General features: G+C 41.2%; 1 protein-coding gene across 6 annotated transcripts in view; it reads right to left on the minus strand.

Annotated features, from left to right (window-relative positions):
- Positions 1 to 24,791, minus strand: part of ASCC3 (activating signal cointegrator 1 complex subunit 3) — a 764,501-nt gene that overhangs the window by 47,990 nt on the left and 691,720 nt on the right. For all 6 annotated transcript variants that reach the window (XM_056566195.1, XM_056566194.1, XM_056566190.1 and 3 more), the window contains one exon: positions 13,310 to 13,534. In XM_056566195.1, coding sequence (XP_056422170.1) covers positions 13,310 to 13,534 — 225 coding nt within the window. The remainder of the gene's footprint in view (positions 1 to 13,309; positions 13,535 to 24,791) is intronic.

Here is a 24,791-nt window from a genome sequence, read left to right on the forward strand (position 1 = left end):
TTTGAATACTTTGAGGGGTGCAGTTTTTATAATGGGGTCATTTATGGAGTATTTCTAATATGAAAGCCCCTCAAATCTACTTCAAAACTGAACTGGTCCCTGAAAAATTCCAATTTTGAAAATTCTTAGAAAAATTGGAAAATTGCTGCTGAACTTTGAAGTCCTCTGATGTCTTCCAAAAGTAAAAAAATGTCAGCTTTATGATGCCAACATAAGGTACACATATTGTATATGTGAATCAATATATAATTTATTTGGGATGTCCATTTTCCTTATAAGAAGGGAGTTTCAAAATTTTGGAATTTTTAACCAAGAAATGATGCAAGTATTGACGAAAATTTACCACTAACATAAAGTAGAATATGTCATGAAAAAACAATCTCGGAATCAGAATGAAAAGTAAAAGCATCCCAGAGTTATTAATGCTTAAAGTGACAGTGGGCAGATTTGCAAAAAAAGGGCTGCGTCCTTAAGGTGAAAAAGGGCGGAGTCCTTAAAGGGTTAAACAAAAATCCCGACTCTCACAAATAGGGGTGAGTAGGGGTTAAATCACCTATCCTATGTTTGCTGTTAACATATAAGTAACATACGTGCCATGTTTCATGTTAATATCTTTAGCCGTTTGGACGTGATGCTGGAACATACACACACACATTGAGTTTTATATATATATAGATTACTCAGTCCTGCTGTATATATTAACAGCTGAATTTCATTTGGGGTAAAAGCATTATGGGAGGGATTCCTATTATCTCAAAAACAAAAACTAATTCAGCAACACTAACAGCAATTCTGCATTCCCAAAATATCCTAAACTTGGTGACTGGAAAAACTATGTTTTTTGTGTGGCTTTCTTATTTAACCAGTGTGTTTATTAAGCCCTCCAGTTCTTTCCATTACATTTAAAGTTCAACCAGCAACACTATGAAGATGTGTGGACAGAGTATATATCGCTGCTGCAGAATAAATACAGTTAGGCATGACCAATATATTTAAATCCTCATATTGACACCCATACTACATGTCTATGCTGCAGGGAGGTGTAGAAAAGCACCCAGAGATGCCAGAGGCCTCTATGCTACGGAGATTTAATACAGAACTATATGAAGAAGTTGTTTCTGCTGAATTCTTTACAAGTCTGACAGAAAATGAACTGCTACCTGTGCTACCGGAAACTGTACGTACTACTAAACACATTTGCTTATTCTACATGGAGAGAATATTTCCAAGATATAGCCATTATAAAGCAACAAAAGGAGACCCCAGGAAGTCTTCACAAGTCTTTGAATAAGTAAAAACTGGCAAAAGTCTTGTCTATAATAGTGGACAGGCAGTAGTCTACAAGACACACTGATTGTGTGAATGTTACACCTTTGTATATGCACAACCACCAATAAGTGTGAAAACAATTTTAAAGAGACAGTATTTCTCACATGTTTTACTGCTTCACTCTTTAGATATGAAAAATATACTGAGAAAGAAGCGCAGCCCTAGACTTACACATACCATACACAGCAATGTTCACAAGAATAATCCAGTTCTTTGTATTCCTCACATCATTGAAGAGTACCTCTCCTTAATTTGATAAATGTTATAATCATCCCAGTTCACTGCCCCCATCATGATAAACCACCCCCTGCCTTTATTTTTTTTAAATTATTTTTTTGTTTTCTACTTTGATATTGTTCTGTATTTTCTGCTCAGGTTCAGGTTCACAGATTGGGAAGGGGCGTTCCCCAGCAGGCGTGACATCATCTGAAGCCATACAGGGGAGAACTTCAGCATATGGCAGTTAAGTGTGAGAGGAGCTATGATTGGATAAGGATGGACACACCCCTCAGCACTCCAGACTGCATTTCCTGTGTTTCTACTTCTGCCAGGCCAGCAGGAGTCCAAAGTCTGTGCATATGATGGACGGAAAATGTGCTCTGGACATGTAGGGAGACACCTAGTGGCAGCTTTTTAAAAACACAAATAAAACATAGAAAACATCATTTTTTTAACCAAGTACATTAGAAAGATTTTTAATTTACCATAAGGAGTGCAATAGCAAAAATTAGTTTTGATGAGAGTGCCCATTTAAGCTTTATACAGATTTACATGAACCCCTCTATTTTACACGGTGCTGCCTTTTGTAATACAGCTTTGGGGGTCACTTGAAGACAATATTGTAAAGGCTGCAGCACTGGTAATAAGCTGTTCTGGTCACTGCTTTTGGACATGTTTGGCCGTGCACATTAGCATTTATTGCTCACACCTAGTCGGATGGTTTGTGTTGCATGTATGTGTTTATCTAACTTACAAGCAATATTTTGCCTTTCATTAATGAGGTTAATTATTGCTGTGTTTGCGTGATAAATCTTCCAGGTTATTTTATAACCCTGAAGTCAAGTGTTTAGGGTTACACAGAGTTTCCGTGACTGATTGGACTGCATTTACTTTCCCTTGAAAGGCTGGAAAAAAAGCAGTTGCTGGAGGGCACAGCCAGAACAAAACTTCCAAATAAAGAACTGATGCTGTGTTCAAGCCTATAAAACCTGTATATTTGTGAATATTTGCTAGATTTCCTGTTCAATAGTACATTTATTAATGACAACTGGCTTGGCTAGGGTCACACCATCGCTAACTTTTCTGTCATTCTGCTCAAAGGTGCAAAACAATGAAAATAATAAACTGGAATGTCCCCATTTTATCAGCACGCTAATTTTTCTCATGAGATGGAGTACAAGGCCAGCAATAGCTAGTGATGTTCGGTTTTGTGAGTAAGTGCAGGATATGGAGATAGGACCTATATATATCTATGCTCCACATCTTTAGTAAAAAATTACCATTTGGCCTCATGCATATAACCAGTGTACATGAGAAACAATGTCTGGTGCACGGCACAAGAACTTGATAGAAAAACAACCTCCTTATGCCTCCATATGAAATAAGAGATACACAGAGGAAGAGCATGGCCCCATGTACTACAACAGCCTATCTTTGGCTCAATACAAAATGAAGCTGTAATATGACCATGGTGTGTATGAGGCCTTAGACAATAAAACTCTTATAACAAGTCTATGACACATGTGCCCCATGTTCAGACCTATGCAGTCCGTGAGGTGCCATTCCATTGGTCTATAAAAGATGAACACCGTCCTTCTCTATATAATGAGACAGAATGAACCTGGCTATCACCAATATGTTTTCAGAATATTGGCTACTAATGTGTGTAGAGAGCACTTACTGTGTGGGAAGCACATCATATTGTAATTCCATTTTAGCTGCTTTAACTTTAGATAGTATATGCTAGCTATCAAGTGACAAAACAGTTTCAAATCCTAGACAAATGTTTTTCCCCCCATGGAGTGTGTGTGTGTGGCACCAGGGGTGGGGGGGGTGATTTCAGGGGTAAGGTTACATGAGATTCTCCTTTACAAATGTGCTTATTTTGTGGCTCTCAAAGTCATCATCAGGACAGTCACCTCATAAAATTCGAAGAAGAAAAATATTAAATACGATAATAACTTAGTCCTCTCTATAATATGACACCAAGGTCAGTTGCTGAAGAAAAGTAAAACATTAAAGTGTCTCTGTCATTAGAAAAACGTTTTTGACCCATGCAGAGACATGTCAAAAGGTTTGATGGGTAGAGGGCAGGCACCGCCACTGATCTCTGAAATGAGCCAGGAGAAGCGTGCGGTTATGCTCTTCCTTCTCCAGCTAACTGTGATATCTGTCTCACTGCAGCATGATGGAAAGGTAGAGTCAGGGACTAATGCGAAAAACCTTGTGCTTCTCCTGGCTCGTTTTAGAAATTGGTGAGTGCTTGAACACTCAGACCCCGACACACAAAAATGCTGTGTTCAGAATGACCGCACAACTGGGGCTAATGCATAGTTATTTAATGTGGTAATGGATCACGTGTTTTGAGATTGTGCTTATCTCTTTATCTGCTACTCCATATACAGTTAGATACTTGTGCTAGATATCATTTCCAGGTCAGAACTAAATAGACAATAGGCTAAATAGACAATATAAAAGGTTATAGGGAACCTTTCACATGTATTATGCTGCCCAAACCTCAGGCAGCATGAAACTGGTGAAAGAGGGTTACACTATGATTTACACTGAGACACTCTGGCGTAATGGTAGTTTAAAAAAGTAAAAAAAGTGTCTGGTACATGAGGAGTATGCCATTGATGAGGGAGCTACAGTCAATGAAGTTAGTTTGATGTGCCCACACTAGTGTTGTGCCTAGTCAGCAAACACCCCCGCCCCCACCCTTCTAGTAGTGGATAACACACTATGGTGCACTCTGTTTTATTTTATTACTTCTTGAATAAAGCATTTGACATGTGAAAAGATTTTTTTCTTGGACATCCATAAGATGGTTGACTATGTACAGAGCACTTTGGTATGAGAACAACAGCAGTAAAAACTTCTGTGTGTTACTTATAAAGTGTTAGATACCACTAACAGATTGTGTAGTGGTGTTTACAAACTGTAATCACCTATTTTGGTTGCTGAACCCAGAGGAGCTCACACTGGAGTACCCAAATGAAGCCCAAGCATGCACAGGGAGAATATACACCCTCTATCTTGATGTTGTACCAGACAATATGTAAACCAAACACCCGAGAGCTGCAAGGCCATTGTTTAAATCCCTCCTGTATTGTGGTGTTCATATTTTTTGCACATATTCACATTTTTGTCTAGTGTAAAGGAAGTCACAAGGGGGGTCTGATAGTACAGTCCTTTTTAAGAGCACCTGATACATAGTATGATACACATTACTGTTGCTGAACAGTCAAGGTAGCTGATCCTCCATGAGCTAATCTCAGCATAAAATGAACAAAAAGAATGGGTGTGGCTACGAAGAGGCAGAGTTAGCAGTCCCACTTCGGCTCTGGTGCCTAAGGGGGCTTGAAAGCCCCTCTGACACATAACAAGGACGGCACATTTTTTTTTTTGCTTTTTTACAAACGTGTCGTACAGAGCAGCACTATCAAATTCCACAACTTAACTCAAGTGCAAGGCTTCTGGGGTGCTGAACCAACACCACCAAATATTAAGCCACTCTCATGAATTAAACAATCTTCTGTGCTTTATCCACCTAACATGACAATACTACATTTCAAGAAAAAGATTCTATTGTGGGCTGAAATGTTGTATTACCATACATGCGTCTTTGTCGATTACACTGGGTTTTATAAATATTAGAATGGTCCAGCTAGTTGTCTTATGCCCGAACGTAAAAGATAGAAGTTTTGTTCAGATTGTGTTCAGGTTGGTATCCATTCTGCATGCACTTCACAAATGATGTATCACATTCTGAAGCTGCTCCCATAGGAAAGTAATAAATTCTGGCATCAGTCTGACATTTCTAAAAATAAATACAAAGCCGGATCATCAGACGTATGTGTTTGTACCATGCTGAAAAGAAAAACTAAACAGACATATGTAAAGGGTGCTTAGAGATTCTGCAATGGGGACCAGGGGCTTAAAGCTACACTACGCAGATGTATCTTAGTACAATGACAATTTAGCTATGAATCACAATGTAACCAATTTGTAACATCTGTCGATAATGTTCTCTAGAAGTTAAAATCTACATTTCCCACTATATAACACAATATATATTTCTATAATAATTTCCAGTGCAACAGTTGTTCCTAAGATCAGCTGCTGTCTAACAAACTTAATTAATGAAAAAGTCATTTCCAGGCGCTATGTGGGGCTCGGAGAGCTTCAAGTATGGCAGCTAGTGCCGACTTAATCAAAATGCTAATGCTGGATGAATTAAAGTTGTGATTAACATTTCCAGCTAATGCTTAAGTGAAATGATCACACCAAATGGGTTAAGCACTAATCATGTTATCCACTCCCATACGACAAAAAGGTGGGTGCCAATGACTTGCTGCTTTCATGTCTCCATTTACTTGGATGTGCATCTTAATGCAGTGGATAGTTTAGTTAAAAGGCTTTAAAGTATATACAATTTATAGACATTTTACACGGAGAAAGATCAGATCTGCAACACAGGCAGTACTGCAATGGTAAGTTATAGTGAGTTCAAGAAAGAACCGACATTCTAGTAAACTGCTAGCTACTCACTTCCCCCTGTTGCTCTGAGTTCACCCATCGGTCAGTGGGGGGTGAGAGCAGAGATTTACTATAGCCTTAACTTCACAAAAATGTAACCTCTGTTCACCAACCGTAACTAATAAGCAAATTGCTTCAAGCAGGTATTAAATGAAAAGCTCAGATAAATTATAAGTGTTTAACAACTATTTCCATAGCCTGTGTCCCTACACGTGTGTTTATGTCATAAGATGGACATTTTTTATTGGAAAAGACGCGGTACATCAATGTGGTGGGTGGCTCGTTCTCCTGTCAACAATGATTCCAAAGGCTTTGGGTCACTTTGTGTGGGAGTAGGTGAACTTTCAAAACATACATAATCTGTTAAAATATTAGAAAAGATCACTTTATGCTTTGGTTAAAGGGAACGTCAAAACATTTCTAGCTGTTTAATGCAAAAGTTGTTCAAAAAGTGTGAAAACAAAAGAGCACAATGTGCAGTTATGTATATATGCAGTTAAATGGGCAATTAGGGGCTAGAGTAAAGGAGTTATTAAAGGGGTTGTCCAGTGGAAACTTCATTTATTTACTATTGTTTCCAAACTGCCTAGAAAAATATTAAACACTTTGGCCCTGATTTATCAAGAGTGAAATATAGTTTTCTTTGTGGGTATTTTTCCACGGTATTTACTAAGGTTTATGTTTTGCACTTTTTCCTACATTTTACTCCCCTTTTCCGTGACCATGCTCCCTTTCCCCTGACGGCCACGCCCCTTTTCAGTTTTTTCAATTCTTATGCAAATTCTGGCACAGACAAAACAGGTCAGGTTTACAATAGTAAATCAGGGCCTTTAACTCACCATTGTAAAAGAGCTTCGGGATCATTGCGCCCCATCTTCGGCTGGTCTCTGCTGTCAGTCTGCTTTAATGGAGCCGACCGAAGGCGTAGACAAGATGTCAGAGCACTGCTCCACCAATCACTAACCATAGGCACTGTCATTTTTCATGGCTACGCTCTGCAGTTTGGGAGAAAGCTGTGTCACCAGCTGTGGACAGGGCGCCCTGATTTCGGAGCTACAAGGGAGCATGGGAGGGTGAGTTAAAATGTTTATCATTGTTGCAGGCAGCCTGGGGACAAAAGTATAATTACCACTGGACAACCGCTTTAAGAAATTTCTATCTATATGCTTACTGAGGACTCTAAACATAACTAATTCTGGAGGGAGAGGGTATAATGTCCCACTTAAAACCATCAACCTATTAAATCTAATATATCCTTGTTCTATCCATGATCAGTTTTATCTTTAGTTGCACAGGGACATTTAAGAAAAATGACCACAGTAAATGTGGCAATACTGTAACTTTTGGCTTCTCCCGATACAAATGGCACTTGGTTCATACAGCTTGCTGTCACATTCTAAGGAGCAAAATCAGCAGTAAGAACCAATATGGAGGCACTTTTTAAAAAAATGAGTAAAAAGGAAAATGTGAATAATTAAAGCAAATCTGTCATCAGCGTCACACACTTACATGTTGGTATAGGCTTGTAGTGCTGGTGACACTGATGACAATGATACTTACAAGTCCCCGTGGTCTGTGCCGTCCATCCTGTGACTTTTGGCTTACACAAGAAATCAAGGTGAGTTGTGACACACAGATTGTAGTAATTTTAATTCAGTAATGGATAATTGATTTATCAACGGTGATTTGTAGCAGAATTTGTCACAACACCCTCGATTTGTAACAGAATGTGTCGAAATTCTAGTCTAGACAAGCCTAGACCAGTTGTACAAAACTGGCTATGGACACTTTTTGGCACAAACGAGGCACAAAGTAGCAAAAAAAAACTGTTGAGGGGAGAAACCATACAAAGTGGTGCACTGAAGTACAAGCCCCATTTATCACATGCACTGCACCATTTAATAAATGTGGTGCACGTACACTTACCACCACAGAAAATAAAGGTGTAAAAAAATCGTTCACCTTCCCTCTATAACCCTAAGCAGAGAAGAATAGCAGAAAAAAATAGCAAACATTTGTAAAATTCTGTTATCACTTTGTAATTAAGTGCAGTAATAGGGGAAAACTTGAATTTTACCTATTCTAGCAAAAGCCCGCAACATAAAGGCCCTTATTTACTAAGAGTGGAGTGTAGGTTTCTTTGTGGGTTTTAATTCCCTACAATTTATTTTCCACGGTATTTACTAAGGTTTCCCTACATTTTCCACTTTCCCTACACTGTTTTTTTTTACACATGCTCTGATCTGTAGGGTTTTCCTCAGCTCAAACCCACCAAATTTTATGTGGAAACCTTAGTAAATATGTTGGTTTTTTGTGAAAAGTTCGGGAACAAGCCCCTTTTCGGAGACCACGCCCCCTTCTCCCCACCACCCCTTTTTGGGGTTTTCTTAGCAAAATGGAGAGTTAGTCTGGGTTTTTTTCAATTCTGACGCAAATTCTGCACACAACCCAACAAAACATGTCGGCTTTGCAATAGAAAAGGGTTTAAGGACTTCATGAATGCATTGTACTTTTGTATTGTTACAGATCATTGTTTCCCTCTGCTGTTGAAAGTGATTTTTGGTAAACAAAAAGTCTGGTTCATTTTTATAATCATAAGGAAGAGGCTCGCCTGGGTATACATTGGGCTTACTGTATTATCTTAACTCATTCATAAACCATGATACTGTTACCCTGGCAACAACGTCAACTTGGAAAGATTTACAATTATCTATGTAGTGGACAAATTAAATTTAGAAAAAAGCCCCCTACAGAGAAAATAATGTAATGTTGTTAGGTAAAAACGGAATACGACACACCTGTGCTTCTGTAGTAGGCTAATATGTTGCGCCATAATATTTCAATGTAAAGCCTTTAACGTAAGCCCACCTAATGCTAGAGAAGGCTTTATAATAGCATTACTTGCAAATCCGCACAAATAGATAAAATGTTATTTAAAAAAAAAAAAAAAAGAAGTAAATGTGTGTTTACTTTATACTGTTGCGCAACCTTCCAAGGCAGACAGCTAGGAGTGACCTTACTTCTGCACATTGACAGGTTCCGCATAACCATTGCATACCTAGACAGTGGCAGACACAACCTCCAATAGCCAATGCCTTTTCTCATGTTGGATTAGCAGGAGTAATTACTGAACGCTGGATTAATACAACTGTAATGTTTACAGATACAGGAAGGAAAGACATATCTGCATGCTTATATTTTTCGAGAAACCAAGTATCACTATGGGGGTTATCCAGGATTAGACCAACACAGTTGCTTGCTTCCAAAAGCAGCACCACTCCTGTCTTCAGGGTGTACAAGGTATTACAACTCTGCTCCGTTCACTCCAGTGGAGCAGAGTTGCAAAATTACACACAAACTCAGAACAAGAGTGGTGCTTTATCTAGAAGAGAGTATGTTTTTTTTTCTAATCCTAAATTACCAGAAATATGTGCTGGTTTATTAAAGGGGTTAAGAATATATTATAATATTCACTGATAAGGTAGGCTACAGTGGTGCCTGTCAAGGCCTGGAATATATCAGGCAGTATGTGAACAGTCAGCTCTTGATGTTATTATGTTGGAAGCAGGAAATTGGGCAAGAATAAGGATCTGAGAAACTTTGACAAGGGTCAAATGGCTTAGGTTTTATGGTGTTTTTCCAGTGTGTACTGGTTAGCATGAAAAGTGGTCCAAGGAGGGACAGGCAAAGCCTTAGTGACAGGTGCTCAACATGCACTGATGTGTAGAGAATGAAGGATAGACAACCTGCTCTCATCCAACAGAAGAGCAACTGTAGAAACTGCTGAAACAGTTGGGAGAATGCACACTAGCAAAAACTGCACCAAAAACAGTCTCAAGCTGTCAAACTGTGGAGTTTCCATATCCCATTGACTTCAATGGAAAAGGTTAAAAAGTGACATCACTATTTAGTGCGGTTAAACATAAAAGCTTCTATTGAAATAAACAAGAGCTTTAAAAAAATAAAATAAGGGAAAACTAAGATAACACATCCTAGAACTTAATGAATGAACTAATCATATGAAATACTTTCGTCTTTACATAGTTGAATGTGCAGACATCAAAATGACACAAAAATAATCAATGGAAATCAAATTTATCAACCGATGGAGGTCTGGATATGGAGTCACACTCAAAATTAAAGTGGAAAACAACACTACAGACTGATCCAACTTTGATGTAAAGTCCTTAAAACAAGTCAAAATGAGGCTCAGTAGTGTGAGCTCCCTACAATGCCTGGGCATGCTCCTGATGAGGTGGCGGATGGTCTCCTGAGGGATGTCCTCCCAGACCTGGACTAAGGCATCCGCCAACTCCTGGACAGTCTGTGGTGCAACGTGGCGTTGGTGGATGAGACATGATGTCCCAGATGTGCTCAATCGGATTCAGGTCTGAGAAACGGGTGGGCGAGTCAATAGCATCAATGCCTTCCTCTTGCAGGAACTGCTGACACACTCCAGCCACATGAGTTCTAGCATTGTCTTGCATTAGGAGGAACCCAGGGCCAACCACACGAGCATATGGTCTCACAAGGAGTCTGAGGATCTCATCTCAGTACCCAATGGCAGTCAGGCTACCTCTGACAAGCACATGGAGGGCTGTGCGGCCCCCCCAAAGAAATGCCACCCCACACCATTACTGACCCACCGCCAAACCGGCCATGCTGGAGGATGTTGCAGGCAGAAGAATGTTGCCCATGGCATCTCCAGACCCTTTCACATCTGTCACATGTGCTCAGTGTGAACCTGCTTTGATCTGTGAAGAGAACAGGGCACCAGTGGTTTGCCAATCTTGGTGTTCTCTGGCAAATGCCAAACTTCCTGCACGGTGTTGGGCTGTAAGAACAACCCCCACCTGTGGACGTCTGGCCCATATACCACACTCATGGAGTCTGTTTCTGACAGTTTGAGTGGACACATGCACATTTGTGGCCTGCTGGAGGTCATTTTGCCAGGCTCTGGCAGTGCCTCTCCTACTCCTCCTTGCAAAAAGGTGGAGGTAGCGTTACTGCTGCTGGGTTGTTGTTCCTACAGCCTCCTCCACATCTTCTGATGTACTGGCCTGTCTCCTCGTAGCGCCTACATGCTCTGGACACTACGCTGACAGATACAGCAAACCTTCTTGCCACAGCTCGCATTGATGTGCCATCCTGGATGAGCTGCACTACCTGAGCCACTTGTGTGGGTTGTAGACTCCGTATCATGCTACCACTAGAGTGAAAGCACCGCCAGCATTCAAAAGTGACTAAAACATCAGCCAGGAAGCATAGGAACTGAGAAGTGGTCTGTGGTCACCGCCTGCAGAACCACTCCTTTATTGGGGGTGTCTTGCTAATTGCCTATAATTTCCACCTGTTGTCTGTTCCATTTGCACAACAGCATATGAAATTGATTGTCAATCAGTGCTGCTTCCTGAGTGGACGGCGTGATTTCACAGAAGTGTGATTGACTTGGAGTTACATTGTGTTGTTTAAGTGTTCCCTTTATTTTTTTGAGCAGTGTAGGTGATGTCTGGTGAAAAGTATTATTTTACAATTGTCCCCATCCTGCCTAATAAAATAACATACACTCTAACTCACCTTCCTCCGCTCCTTGTAGTTCCGGTATTAGGGCGCTCAGACTTCACTGACAAGTCTGCTTCCCTGGAGCCGGTCGAAGCTATAGATGTTACAGTGCCGCTCAGGCAATCACTGGCCGCAGCTGTGTCCTGCCTCCATCAGAGATTGGCAAGCGGCACTGTCAGTCACTTGGCTGTAGGCGCTACACTCTGCAGCTCAGGGGAAAGCAGAATCATCGAATGCAGACAAAGCGCACTGATCCCAGAGCTATGAGGGAGCAGAGGAAGGTGAGTTAAAGTGTTTGTTATTTTATTAGACTGGCTGGGGAAAATTGTAAAATAATACATTTCACCTGACAACCCCTTTAATGCTGCCTATAACAGAAAGCTGTCAAAAAATACAATACATCACAGTTTTCAGAGTATAGGACTGTACAGCCGCAGACAGGTCAGGGTACTCATGCTAACAAGGGATCCCAATGCTACAATGAGGATGTGAGCATCAGATCTAAACCATGGAGTAATGGATGACGATGGCCTGAACTGATGAACCATGTTTTCTTTTACATATTATGGATGGATGAGTGACTTGCTTAGCTGGGGAAGAGATGGCTGTAGGATTTACAATGCAGCTGGAAAACCTTTGGTCCTGACGTGGATGTTACTTTGATATGCACCATCTACCTACACATGGTTACACACCAAGTAGATGCCTTCATGGCTAGGATTTTCTGTAATAGAAGTGGCCTTTCAGCAGGATAATGTGCCCTACCACACTAACTTAGGAATGGTTTGGAGAACATGAAAAAAAAAGTTCAAGGTGTTTGATTTTGCTTCCAAATTCTCCAGTTTTCAGTAAACATTGAGCATCTGTGGATTGTGCTAGAAAAACAAGTCCAATTCATGCCAGCCCCACCTCAAAAGAGTCCCAAAGAGTCAGAGATGTTCTGGTGGCACAAGGTGAACCAACACATTAAATAGGCAGGTGGTTTTAATGTTAGGACTCAATGGTGTATAATGACACAAAATAATGTCGGATTTCATAAAACAAGAATTCCCTCTGAATAAATAAAAAGTAAAATTTGGACTTTCCAAAGTTTTCTACCATTACAGGTTTCAGCTCAGGGGGAATACTGACTCTTATTTAAAGGGGTACTCCACCCCTAGACATCTTATCCCCTATCCAAAGGATAAGGAATAAGATGTCTGATCGAGGGAGTCCCGCCGCTGGGGACCCCCACAATATAGCATGCGGCACCCACCTGTTTCTGCTCCAGAAGCGGTGGGGGTCTGGGTCCCGACCACCGGAACGGAAGTCTGTGATGTCACAACTCCCCACCCGTGTGACGTCATGCACCGTCCCCTCAATGTAAGTCTATGGGAGGGGGGGTGATGGCCGTCACGGGATAAGATGTTTAGGGGTAGAGTACCCCTTTAAGAAATCAGTGGTATGGAAACATATCTTTCAGGCAAAGCTTCATGAGAGGTAACTTTGTAAATTTGCAGTTATACATACTTTTCTTTTACTGTCTGGTAATCCATAATACCCGATAAAAACACAGCAGGTCTCATTGATGATTGAAGACATACTAACATATACATGCCAACAGAAGTATGGATTCGTTTTCTGTAGGTGCATATAAATCCCAAGAGAAGTAAACGCTTACCTGACACACTCGTATGGCTTGATCCAGGACTGTTTTGGTGTCAGTGCCATAGTCAGGACAAGGTAATGTGGCCCTACTGAAATGAGCTTGCAACAGCAAATGTGCTTTGGTGTGTGCGCTGTCCATGGAATGTGGGTTCACTTCAATAGGAAGATGTTTTGCTAACTCGCTGTTCATTTGGTCTTCATTGTGCCTGACAGGAAGATCCGTATACTCTTCAGCATCCTTTAGAAACAAAAAAGAGGCAGTGAGGGCTTATTATAGTGCGGCAGCCATACAACATAACTGTTAAATATGAAGAAAAAAATTATTTTGCAGGTATGACAGAATGGACATGTCAACCTTTTGTGATGCCAGAAATATCAGAAAAGACAGGTCTGGCTTATAAAAAAGATTAAACATATTCAAGCTGTGCAGACATGATGCGTATAATAATAAGTATAAGCTGTTAATATAGCTTCAACATACACATCTCAGATCATGATCAGCTAAAAATGATGCACACATACAAAGAATCCTCCAAAACTGAGCTGTTTTTAAAGTGAGTGAAAGTTTAGCGATTGCTTGATCAAAGGAGGTAGGAGAATTTATCCATGATAAAATAATACTAGTTGATTGTTATTTATGCGATTTCCTGTTACAGTTACCGTATATACTCGAGTATAAGCCGAGTTTTTCAGCACGATTTTTCGTGCTAAAAAAACGCCCCCCTCGGCTTATACTCGAGTGAACTCTGCGCCTGTCAATCCCTTCTCAGTGGTCTTCAACCTGCGGATCTCCAGGTTGAAGACCACTGCCGGGCCTTCGTCATCATCAAGACCCCCCCCCTTTAGTTTTCTACTATCTCCCCTCGGTGGGAAGGAAGGGTGAGCTGGTCCGAGCCATCTATGCTGCAGGGACCGTCCGGTGAGGAGGGTTAGTCGTTCCGGGCTGTCCATCTTCACCGGGAGGCCCTCTTCTCCGCTCCGGGCCCGGCCCCGGACTAGTGACGTTGCCTCGACGACGAAGCACAGGGACGTCCCTGCGCATGAATGTCCCTGTGCGTTGTTGTCAAGGCAACGTCACTAGTCCACGGCCGGGCCCGGAGTGGAGAAGAGGGCCTCCCGGTGAAGATGGACAGCCCGGAACGATTAACCCTCCCCACCGGACGGTCTCTGCAGCATAGATGGCCCGGACCAGCTCATCCTTCCTTCCCACCGAGGGGAGGTGAGTAGAAAACTAAAGGGGGGAGGGGGGTCTGGATGATGACGAAGGCCCGGCAGTGGTCTTCAACCTGCTGACCTCCAGATGTTTCAAAACTACAACTCCCAGCTTGCCCGGACAGCCGATGGCTGTCCGGGCATGCTGGGAGTTGTAGTTTTGCAACATCTGGAGGTCCGCAGGTTGAAGACCACTGATTGAAGGGATTGAAAAGCGGTGATGATGAAGGGGAGGGGATGACAGGGGTCGGGATGATGACAGGGGTCTGGATGATGACAGGGGGGGATGATGACAGAGTGATGATGAAGGGGGTCTGGATGATGACAGGGGGAGATGATGACGGGGGTCTGGAGGATGACAGGGTGATGATGGCGGGGGGTCTGGATGATGACAGGGTGATGATGACGGGGGTCTGGATGATGATGGGGGTCTGGATGATTACATGGGGGATGATGTATTTCCCACCCTAGACTTATAGTCGAGTCAATAACTTTTCCTGGGTTTTTGGGGTGAAATTAGGGGCCTCGCTAATACTCGAGTATATACGGTACGTAGTTTTACATTGCTGCTAGCGTTTCATTTCTGAGGCATATCCTACAATAGGATATAAGATCTAAATAAAATGTAATGTCAAATGGCTCAACTCAGTTTGATTGTTATTACTGTGCACTCCACCTTTGTGTGGTCTTCTTATGGTAGTAACCTTACTGTCCAGGTATTTTCTGGCTAAGTAGTTAATGCTACCTCCAGGACCATATAGCCATACTACTGCACTTGGAAAGCCACAGACTGGAGCATGATGTAGTAGTCACACAGGGTCAAAGTATTTCAGATTCGAGAATGTTTTTCATTCTACTATATGCTTGCCGAATTACCACCACCAGAGAATATGTTATGGTGGGTTCTGTGATTAGAAATTAACAGCCGTGTATAAAATGTCCTGCAATATGCATTGCAGGAAGAAGTGTAAAGTATTGCCTCAAAGTAACACTTCTGCTTCAAAGTGGTGCGTGAGATAACATCTTTTTTCTTTCTGCCAGTAATAGAGGCAGTTTTTCTCACACTTTCTGTTAAATAATCCACTGGGTATCAGTACCTAGCAGGAGGCCTGCTAAATGAGTTGTACGACCATATGGCCGATTTTGTGTTCTCCATTGAATGACTACCTAAATATGAGAGCATCTTGTGGCATTTCTTGTTGTGTTAAATTAATAATATGCGTCCTTTTCTGATGTTTTTCAAGTCTTGTAGAAAAGCCTCGGAAGACATTCATAGAGCAGCTGCGTTTTGTAAAAAAAAAAAAAAAAACAGAAACAAAACACAGCTGACCCCCCCCCCCCCCCCAAACCAAATGCCACCATAACACCACAAATAAATATGTATTGTAGTGTGCTTTATATTTTTACATTTAATTATACTTTTTCATCTAACATCTAGCCACAGAGTCTTTGGAAATAAAACAAACAAACAAACATACAAACAAACACATCATAAAGTAAAATCTTCCTTAAAGGGGTACTCTGGCCCTAAGACATCTTATCCCCTACGATCAAGCATCATATCCCCTATCCTTTGGATAGGGGATAAGATGTCTTAGGGCCAGAGTACCCCTTTAAGCTTTTTCAGACAAAAACAATATATATGTTTCCAAATAGGCACAATACAGAAGTCAGTTCACAACATAAAAAGACAATCGCAGCTTACACAAATCATTCGCTCATATTAACAAGCTTGCTCGGTATAGGTAGTATTTTCACACTGAACTAAGTTGTTGGATTAATTTCCTGTTTGAGACTCTTAAGCGCAAATTGTTAATTTTCTTATCTCCATGCACACGGCAATTAAAGGAAATTGAGAAAAGCAAGTGAAGCTTTGATTCAGCTCGGAGCGGAGATGAATGGAGGGCAGCGGGGTCAGCACAGTCCATTATATTCTTATGTGAAATGCTGGAGCAACTGCCCTGTCCTTGTTTGTTTTGTGGAGACTGGATGGACTGCTAACTGCAAATCTGTTCCTGCGATTTGACCAGGCATCCCAGCATAAAGATGTCTCCCTACTGCAAATGTTAAATGACAGTGATTGACAATCATACGATGAAGTCTGCCTGTAACCCCCTGCTACTGTTTTCAGATTGCAGCAGAAAAGACGGAATAAAGAAACATTCTTCATAATCACATCAAATGGGCCCTGCTGTTCACTCAATATTTTTCATTTTCGTTTCCCTTTTCATTACAAACCACAATCTGTTCTGCAAATGCCATGGACTCTACAGTAGCGACAAAAAGAAGAATGAATTTATCTAAACGCATTCTGTCCGTGTGCTTTCTTTAAAGCGCCAATAAAATTGGACACAATATGTTGCTTGTGTATAAATAGAATAGTAAGAAAGGCTACTCAAATCTTTACCTTCATACTACATAATGAATTTTAGACACAAAGATGACAAAAATTAATAGGGTGTCATATGTACAAAAATACTCTCTTCATATCACCATATAAAGAATAACCAAAACTACTCAAAATGTGGAAAAAATTATTAATTGATAAATCTGTCAGGAACATCAGATGAAATGTATATGACCCCACAGATAGGAACGTGTAATAATAACATTTAGAAAGAGGCCTAGCACTATTCTTGTGTTTAGCAAGAAACCCATATATTTCATAGCTTGTACAACAATGTGTTGGTCATTATTGGTTGTGCACAATTTTTGTATTTTTTTGGGGGGAGGGGGACTGATCTTGCTGATTGGTGCTTGTTTGCAGGAAGTCATATGAATGTTGTATCTGAGAACAGCAAATAATGTGGCCACAGCTCCTGAGCCTGAAGGATCAGGGATAAGTGATCGCGGGGGTCCGGCCATGGGGACTTCCTGCAATCTCCCGTACGGGGACCCAGCATTAGCGCAGCTCAGCGGAGCTGATTGGGACCACAGTGGTAGAACTGTGTCCCGATCAGCTGAGAGGACAGCGGGAGAGCTACCCTATCTGTCTCCTCGCCATCCAATCGGTGCTCTGATGCTCCAGGAGGCCTCAGCAGCTTGGAGCAATCAAGCACCGACAACACTGATCAATGCTATGCTATGGCATAGCATTGGACAGTGTATGCAATCCAAGGTTTGCATGTAATAGTCACCTATGGGGACTATAAAATGGTGTAAAAAAAGTTAATGAAAATGATTTAACCCCTTCCCTAATAAAAGTTTGAATCACCCCCCTTTTCCCATAAAAAAAAAAAATATGTAACCAAAAATAAACATAAACATATGTGGTATTGCCGCGTTGTTAATGTCCGAACTATAAAAATACCAAAATCCAAAATTGCTTATTTTTGGTAATTTTGTATACCCTAAATAAAGTTGAAAAAGATTAATAAGTCCCATCAAAACAAAAATGGTACCAATAAAAACTATAGATCACGGTGCAAAAAATGAGCCCTCACACATCCCCATATACGGAAAAATAAAAAGTTATCGGGGTCAGAATAGGACAATTTTAAATGTACAAATTTTCGTGCACAAATTTTTAACCAGAAGTAAAAAAAAAAATCAAACCTATATAAGTTGGGTATTATTTTAATCGTATGGACCTACAGAATAAAGATAAGGTATAATTTTTCCAAAAAGTGCATTGTGTGGAAACGGAGGCCACTTAAAATGACAAAATGGTGCTTTTTTTTTTTTTTCAATTTTGTCCCACAAATAGTTTTTTTGGGCTTCGTCGTAGATTTTGTGGTGAAATGACTGATGTCATTAAAAACTAAAATTGGTAGCGCATAAAAAAGCCATCATATGGGTCTGTTGGTGGAAAACTGAAAGCGTTATGATTTTTAGAAGGTGAGGAGGAAAAAACGAAAGTGCAAAAATGGAATCCTTAAGGAGGCCTTTTTAAAAAAGATGAAAATAAGATAAAGAAGTGATCTGGTTGGTTGCTGTGGGCAGCTGGTCAACATTTCCTCTGCACAGGTTTTGATAAATTTCTCCATATGTTTTTGATTATCAATAGAAACTATTATGAAAATTTTTCAGGAATAGTTGGAAAAAAAATCCCCACTACTATAGCATAACCTGTTACTACTACATTTTTGGTGAAAAAGTGAACATGTCTTAAGAGGTTGTTTGTTTTGGAAAATCCATGTTTGGTACATAGAATTCACACAGGCCAGCCCATGTTTTACACACCGTGATGGCACGCTGTACAGTATCTGTGGTGAATGTCATGGGGAGTGAATATACGCCCACATTCAGAAATAGAGGAAATCGCAGCACTCGCTCTTTTTATTGCTTTATTATTTAAGATATTGAAAAATGAGTGCTAGGTTTTGTACATTGACCTTTTATACTATGACCATTGTTTACCTGCACAGGCACCAGCAGCGTGGCATTGCAGCCAGCTAAATGGTGATCTGAAGATGCCATCAGATAGATAGATTATAGATATATAGATTACAGGTTTACAGTGGTTTGTTAGACAGCTGAAACTTATGAGATTTATGACCCTCCTGATGTTCCCCTATTGGCATTTATTACACTGTTGTATGTGGTATTAACCCCTTAAGGACCAGGCCCATTTTGGCCTTAAGGACCAGACCAATTATTTTTTTTGCATTTTCATTTTTTCCTCCTCGCCTTCTAAAAATCGTAACTCTTTTATGTTTCCATCCACAGACCCTTATGAGGGCTTGTTTTTTGCATCATCAATTGTACTTTGCAATTACATCACTTATTTTACCATAAAATGTACGGCGCAACCAAACAAATATTATTTATATGGGAAAATTGAAAAGAAAACTGCAATTTAGCAAATTTTGGAGGGTTTTGTTTTCACGCTGTACACTTTCCGGTAAAAAGGACATGTTTTCTTTATTCTGTGGGTCAATATGATTAAAATGATACACATGTTATATGCTTTTCTATAATTGTACCGCTTAAAAAAAAATCTCTAATTTTTCCGTATATCGGGCGGTATAAGGGCAAATTTTTTGCACCATGATCTGTAGTTTTTATCAGTACCCCATTTGCTTGGGTTTTACTTTTTTTTACATTTTTTCTAAAAAAAAATGTGAATAAAATGTGACAAAGCAGCAATTTTGGACTTTTCAAATTTTTTTTACGTTTACGCCATTCACCGTATGGGATAATTAACAATATATTTTAATAGTTCAGACTTTTACGCACATGGCTATACCAAATATGTGTATTAATTATTTTTTTAATGCTTTTTTGGGGGTAAAATGGGAAAAACAGACGTTTTACTTTTTTATTGGGGGAGGGGATTTTTCCCTTTTTTATTCTTTTTTTTTACACTTTAATAGTCACCATAGGGGACTATTCATAGCAATCATTCGATTGCGAACACTGTTCAGTGCTATGTATAGGACATAGCACTGATCAGTGTTATTGGTCATCTTCTGTTCTGGTCTGCTCGATCTCAGACCAGAGCAGAAGACCCCGGGAGCCAGCCGGAGCCAGGTGAGGGGGAACTCCGGCTGCCATACTTGATGATCGGATCCCCACGGCAGCTCTGCGGGCTATCCGATCATCCATTAAAAGTACCGCACTGCCGCAGATGCCGTGATCTGTATTGATCACAGCTTCTGAGGGGTTAATGGCACGATCGCGGATGTCCGCCATTACCAGCGGGTCCCTGGCTGCTGATAGCAGCCGAGACCTGCCGCGCATGACACAAGCACCGGTCCGGTGCTCGCGGTCATGACGGCGCATAAATGTATGTCATGGTGCGTTAAGTACCACGGCACCATGACGTACATTTACGTCCATTGTCGTTAAGGGGTTAAAGGGGTACTCCAGTGGAAAACTATTTTTTTTTATAAACTGGTGCCACAAAGTTAAACAGATTTGTAAATTAAAAATACAAAATGTGTAAATTAAAAATACTAATCCATCCAGTACTTCTGTACTCCTGTATTCTCCACAGGAAGTTGTATTTCTTTCTGGGGTTCTTTTCTGTCTGACCACAGTGCTCTTTGCTGACACCTCTGTCCATATCAGGAACTGTCCAGAGCAGGAGAGGTTTGCTATGGGGATTTCCTTGAACTTTAGACAGTTCCTGATATAGACGGAGGTGTCAGCAGAGAGCACTGTGGTAAAACTGAAATTAATTCCAGAAAGAAATACAACTTCCTGTGAAGCATACAGCAGCTGATAATTATTGGAAGGATTACGATTTTTAAATAGAAGGAATTTCTGGCCACAGTTGATTTAAAAATTTTTTTTTTCCACCGGAGTACACCTTTAAGGATTTATGCACAATGATGTTCTGAACTGCAGTTTGTATTCTGAGGTAATTATTAATATTGCAATAAGGATTTGTATGATGGGTTATGCTTGAAAAATGCATCTTATGGGGGATTAAATAAAGTAGTATATAACTTCTGTTAGGCTGTGATCTTCTTTCTTCTCGGTTGGTTATATCCAGAGGGTGAGTTGTACTCACTAAAACATACTTATAGTATGAAATACTGTCCTAGCCATATTGTTAAGGCAAAAATAAAGACCCAAGAAAATCATTTACAAATCCTGTTCTATTTTTGCAGGATGCCTTTATTATGTGAACAATACTTTTCTGTGAACAAGAAAGGCCAAAACAAACTTTTTGTCCCTTAGGACACATTTGTAACACCAAGAAATGCACAGCGCAGTCTTCATATTAACATGTTATGGCTTTTTATTTAAGTACATACATGATGCTAAACTTAAAAAAACCCTGAAAGCCCTATCTAAACCATTTACTATTATGTGATCAGGATCCCCCTTGATAAAGAAAATGTACATTGGGGTTGTATGTATTCTTGGTCTGCATTATTCTTACATTCTCTATGTGTTCTTTAATAGTACAATACTAGCTTTTTGTCTCCCTTCTTGATGCCCCTATGTGAAGCCTAAACCTAAATCCATTACATTTCCAGATAATATTTATACCATATCTATTTCTCAATAACTCTTCAAATTCTACAACAATGAAGTCAAGTCTCATTTGGTGCTGCCAACAAAGACATGGCACTACAAGTGTGTCACAAGTACTAACATGGGGCATAATTGTAGGCGCTTTCTTAGCTTCTGAACACTGGCTTTCATGTTTTCTGTCCCTGCCTCATAGTGCACAGCCTCGGCAGAGTACATTGTTGAGTGACTGTGAAATCTCCTCTAGAAAACCCTCAGTTAAGATTTCAGTTCAGTGAAAATCAAAAGAGAGCCAGCACTCTCGCAGATGGCTTCATGGCATGTGCGCAGGGTTTACGCAAGCTCAGATTTATGTGGGGAAAACAAATAGGAGCATTGGGAAAGCTCTCCCCCACACACAGGAGCAAACCACATGGTGAACAGCTGGGTGTTAGCAGTACTAAATAACAGCGACCATACTTTGTTACATTATTTCAGTGGTAATAAAACAGTAGCACGGAAGGTGTTGGCAACTAAGTAGTTTGGATTTTCTTACACTGGTGGATTTTGTGATTCACATACAGCACTGTTTTCAGTTCATGTCAGCTTGTTGAACAAATAGTATTACTACAAGACATACTAGCTTTACCTACACAGTTACGGTAATTGTTACTTTATATTTGCACTTTTGTGTTTCCTTATCAGTTACATATTACATCACATTATTTAACCATATAATAAAACTACAACTAATTTATAGTGACTAGCATGTTATGAAAAACGAAAAAAAGAAATATACAGTTTTTAGAGGTGTTTATTCTAACTTCCTATTTCTTAGTTCTTAAAGTTATTTCTTAATATACATACACAAGGTGTGCACACCTGGATTTAGGGATTTTCTGCCATTCTTCTCTACAGAGCCTCTCAAGCACTGTCAAGTTGGATGGGGACCATCAATAGACAGCCATTTTCAGGAGATGTTCAATTGGGTTCAAGTCAATGCTCTGGCTGGACCACTCAAGGACATTCACACAGTTGCCTCTAAGCACTTTCTGGCTGTGTGCCTAGGGTCCCTTTCTTGAACCTTCAGCCTAGTCTGAGACCTGAAGTAATTTGGATCAGGTTTCCATTAAGAATATATATGTACTTTGCTCTATTTTGATTTCCCTTAATCCTGGCCTGTCAAACACTGAAATACACCCCACAGCATGATGCTGCTACCACTATCACTGTAGGGTATTGGGCAGGTAATTAGCAGTGCCTGGTTTTCTCCAGACATGATGTTGGAATTGAGGCCAAAAACCTTTAATCTTGGTTTGATCAGACCAGAGAATCTTGTTTCTTACAGACAAAGTTGTTTAGGTGCTTGGGTCCTTTTGGGCTTTAATGAGTCTTTTACTGAGAAGAGGCTTCTTTCTTGCCACTCTGCCATTGCCACTGCCAAACCCAGTCATTGTGGATTGCTGCAGTGATGGTTGACTTTCCGGAAGTTTTATCCCATCTGCACACAGGATATTTGGGGCACATCCAAAGTGACCATGGCATTCTTAATCATCTCTGTTTCCAAAGCCCCAATTACTTAGTTTGATCTAGGAAGAGTTCTAGTTGTTCCAAACATCTATTGTGGAATTATAGAGGCCAAGGTGCTTTGAGGAGCTTTCAGTGCAGAAGAATTGTTTTGTGGTTTTCTGCCCTTCTCTTGACCTGTCTCTCCACACAATCCTGTCCTCCCCTCATGACTTGGTTTTTGCTCTGATATGAATTGCCAGCTGTATGACCTGGGTTGTTTCCTATCAAATCATGTCCATTCAACTGATTTTACCACAAGTGGACTCCAATAAAGGTGCAGAAACATCTCAAAGATGATCAAGAGTGTGAGGCCACCAGAGCTAAATTGCCATAGCAAAGGGTCTCAACGTGAAAGTTTAGTTTGGCAATTTTAATAAATTTGGTAACATTTCTAAAATTCCATTTTTACAATCTCATTGTGAGCTATTGAGTGTAGAATTATGAGGAAAACCAGATTTTTATTTTAATTTTAGTATAATGCAGCAATATAACAAAATGCTAAAGAAAAAAGGGGCTGAAAACTTTCAAAATGCATACTATCTATCCTTACCCATAGAATAGTTATGTTAGGGACAATTATAAAGCCAGGTACACCCTGTCTAGACTCAAACCCGTGGCTCCTATGGCAAAGCAGGTACTCCCTTCTGTTGAGAGGAGAACAAGAAGTGCTGAGTAGTTGGAAAAGAAGCAGTGGTGGACTGCAGCAGGTGAGGTGTGTCACGATGCCGGCTGGCAGGAGGTGGATCCTCTGTGCCAGAGAGGGATTGGCGTGGACCGTGCTAGTGGACCGGTTCTAAGTCACTACTGGTGTTCACCAGAGCCCGCCGCAAAGCGGGATGGTCTTGCTGCGGCGGTAGTGACCAGGTCGTATCCACTAGCAACGGCTCAACCTCTCTGACTGCTGAAGATAGGCGCGGTACAAGGGAGTAGACAGAAGCAAGGTCGGACGTAGCAGAAGGTCGGGGCAGGCAGCAAGGATCGTAGTCAGGGGCAACGGCAGGAGGTCTGGAACACAGGCTAGGAACACACAAGGAACGCTTTCACTGGCACAATGGCAACAAGATCCGGCGAGGGAGTGCAGGGGAAGTGAGGTATACATAGGGAGTGCACAGGTGAACACACTGATTAGAACCACTGCGCCAATCAGCGGCGCAGTGGCCCTTTAAATCGCAGAGACCCGGCGCGCGCGCGCCCTAGGGAGCGGGGCCGCGCGCGCCGGGACAGGACCGACGGAGAGCGAGTCAGGTACGGGAGCCGGGGTGCGCATCGCGAGCGGGCGCCACCCGCATCGCGAATCGCATCCCGGCTGGAGGCGGTATCGCAGCGCACCCGGTCAGTGGATCTCACCGGGGCGCTGCGGGAGCGAGAGTGTAGCGAGCGCTCCGGGGAGGAGCGGGGACCCGGAGCGCTCGGCGTAACAGTACCCCCCCCCCTTGGGTCTCCCCCTCTTCTTGGAGCCTGAGAACCTGAGGACCAGACTTTTATCTAGGATATTGTCCTCAGGTTCCCAGGATCTCTCTTCAGGGCCACAGCCCTCCCAGTCAACCAAAAAAAAGGTTTTTCCTCTGACCTTTTTGGAGGCCAGTATCTCCTTTACAGGAAAGATGTCCGAAGAACCGGAGACAGGAGTGGGAGAGATAAGTTTAGGAGAGAAACGGTTGATGATGAGTGGTTTAAGAAGAGAAACGTGAAAGGCATTAGGAATACGAAGAGAAGGAGGAAGAAGAAGTTTATAAGAGACAGGATTAATCTGGCACAAAATTTTGAAAGGACCAAGATAGCGTGGTCCCAATTTGTAGCTGGGAACACGG

This window comes from Hyla sarda, chromosome 3 (genome assembly GCF_029499605.1).
Source record: "Hyla sarda isolate aHylSar1 chromosome 3, aHylSar1.hap1, whole genome shotgun sequence".
Lineage (NCBI taxonomy): Eukaryota > Metazoa > Chordata > Amphibia > Anura > Hylidae > Hyla > Hyla sarda.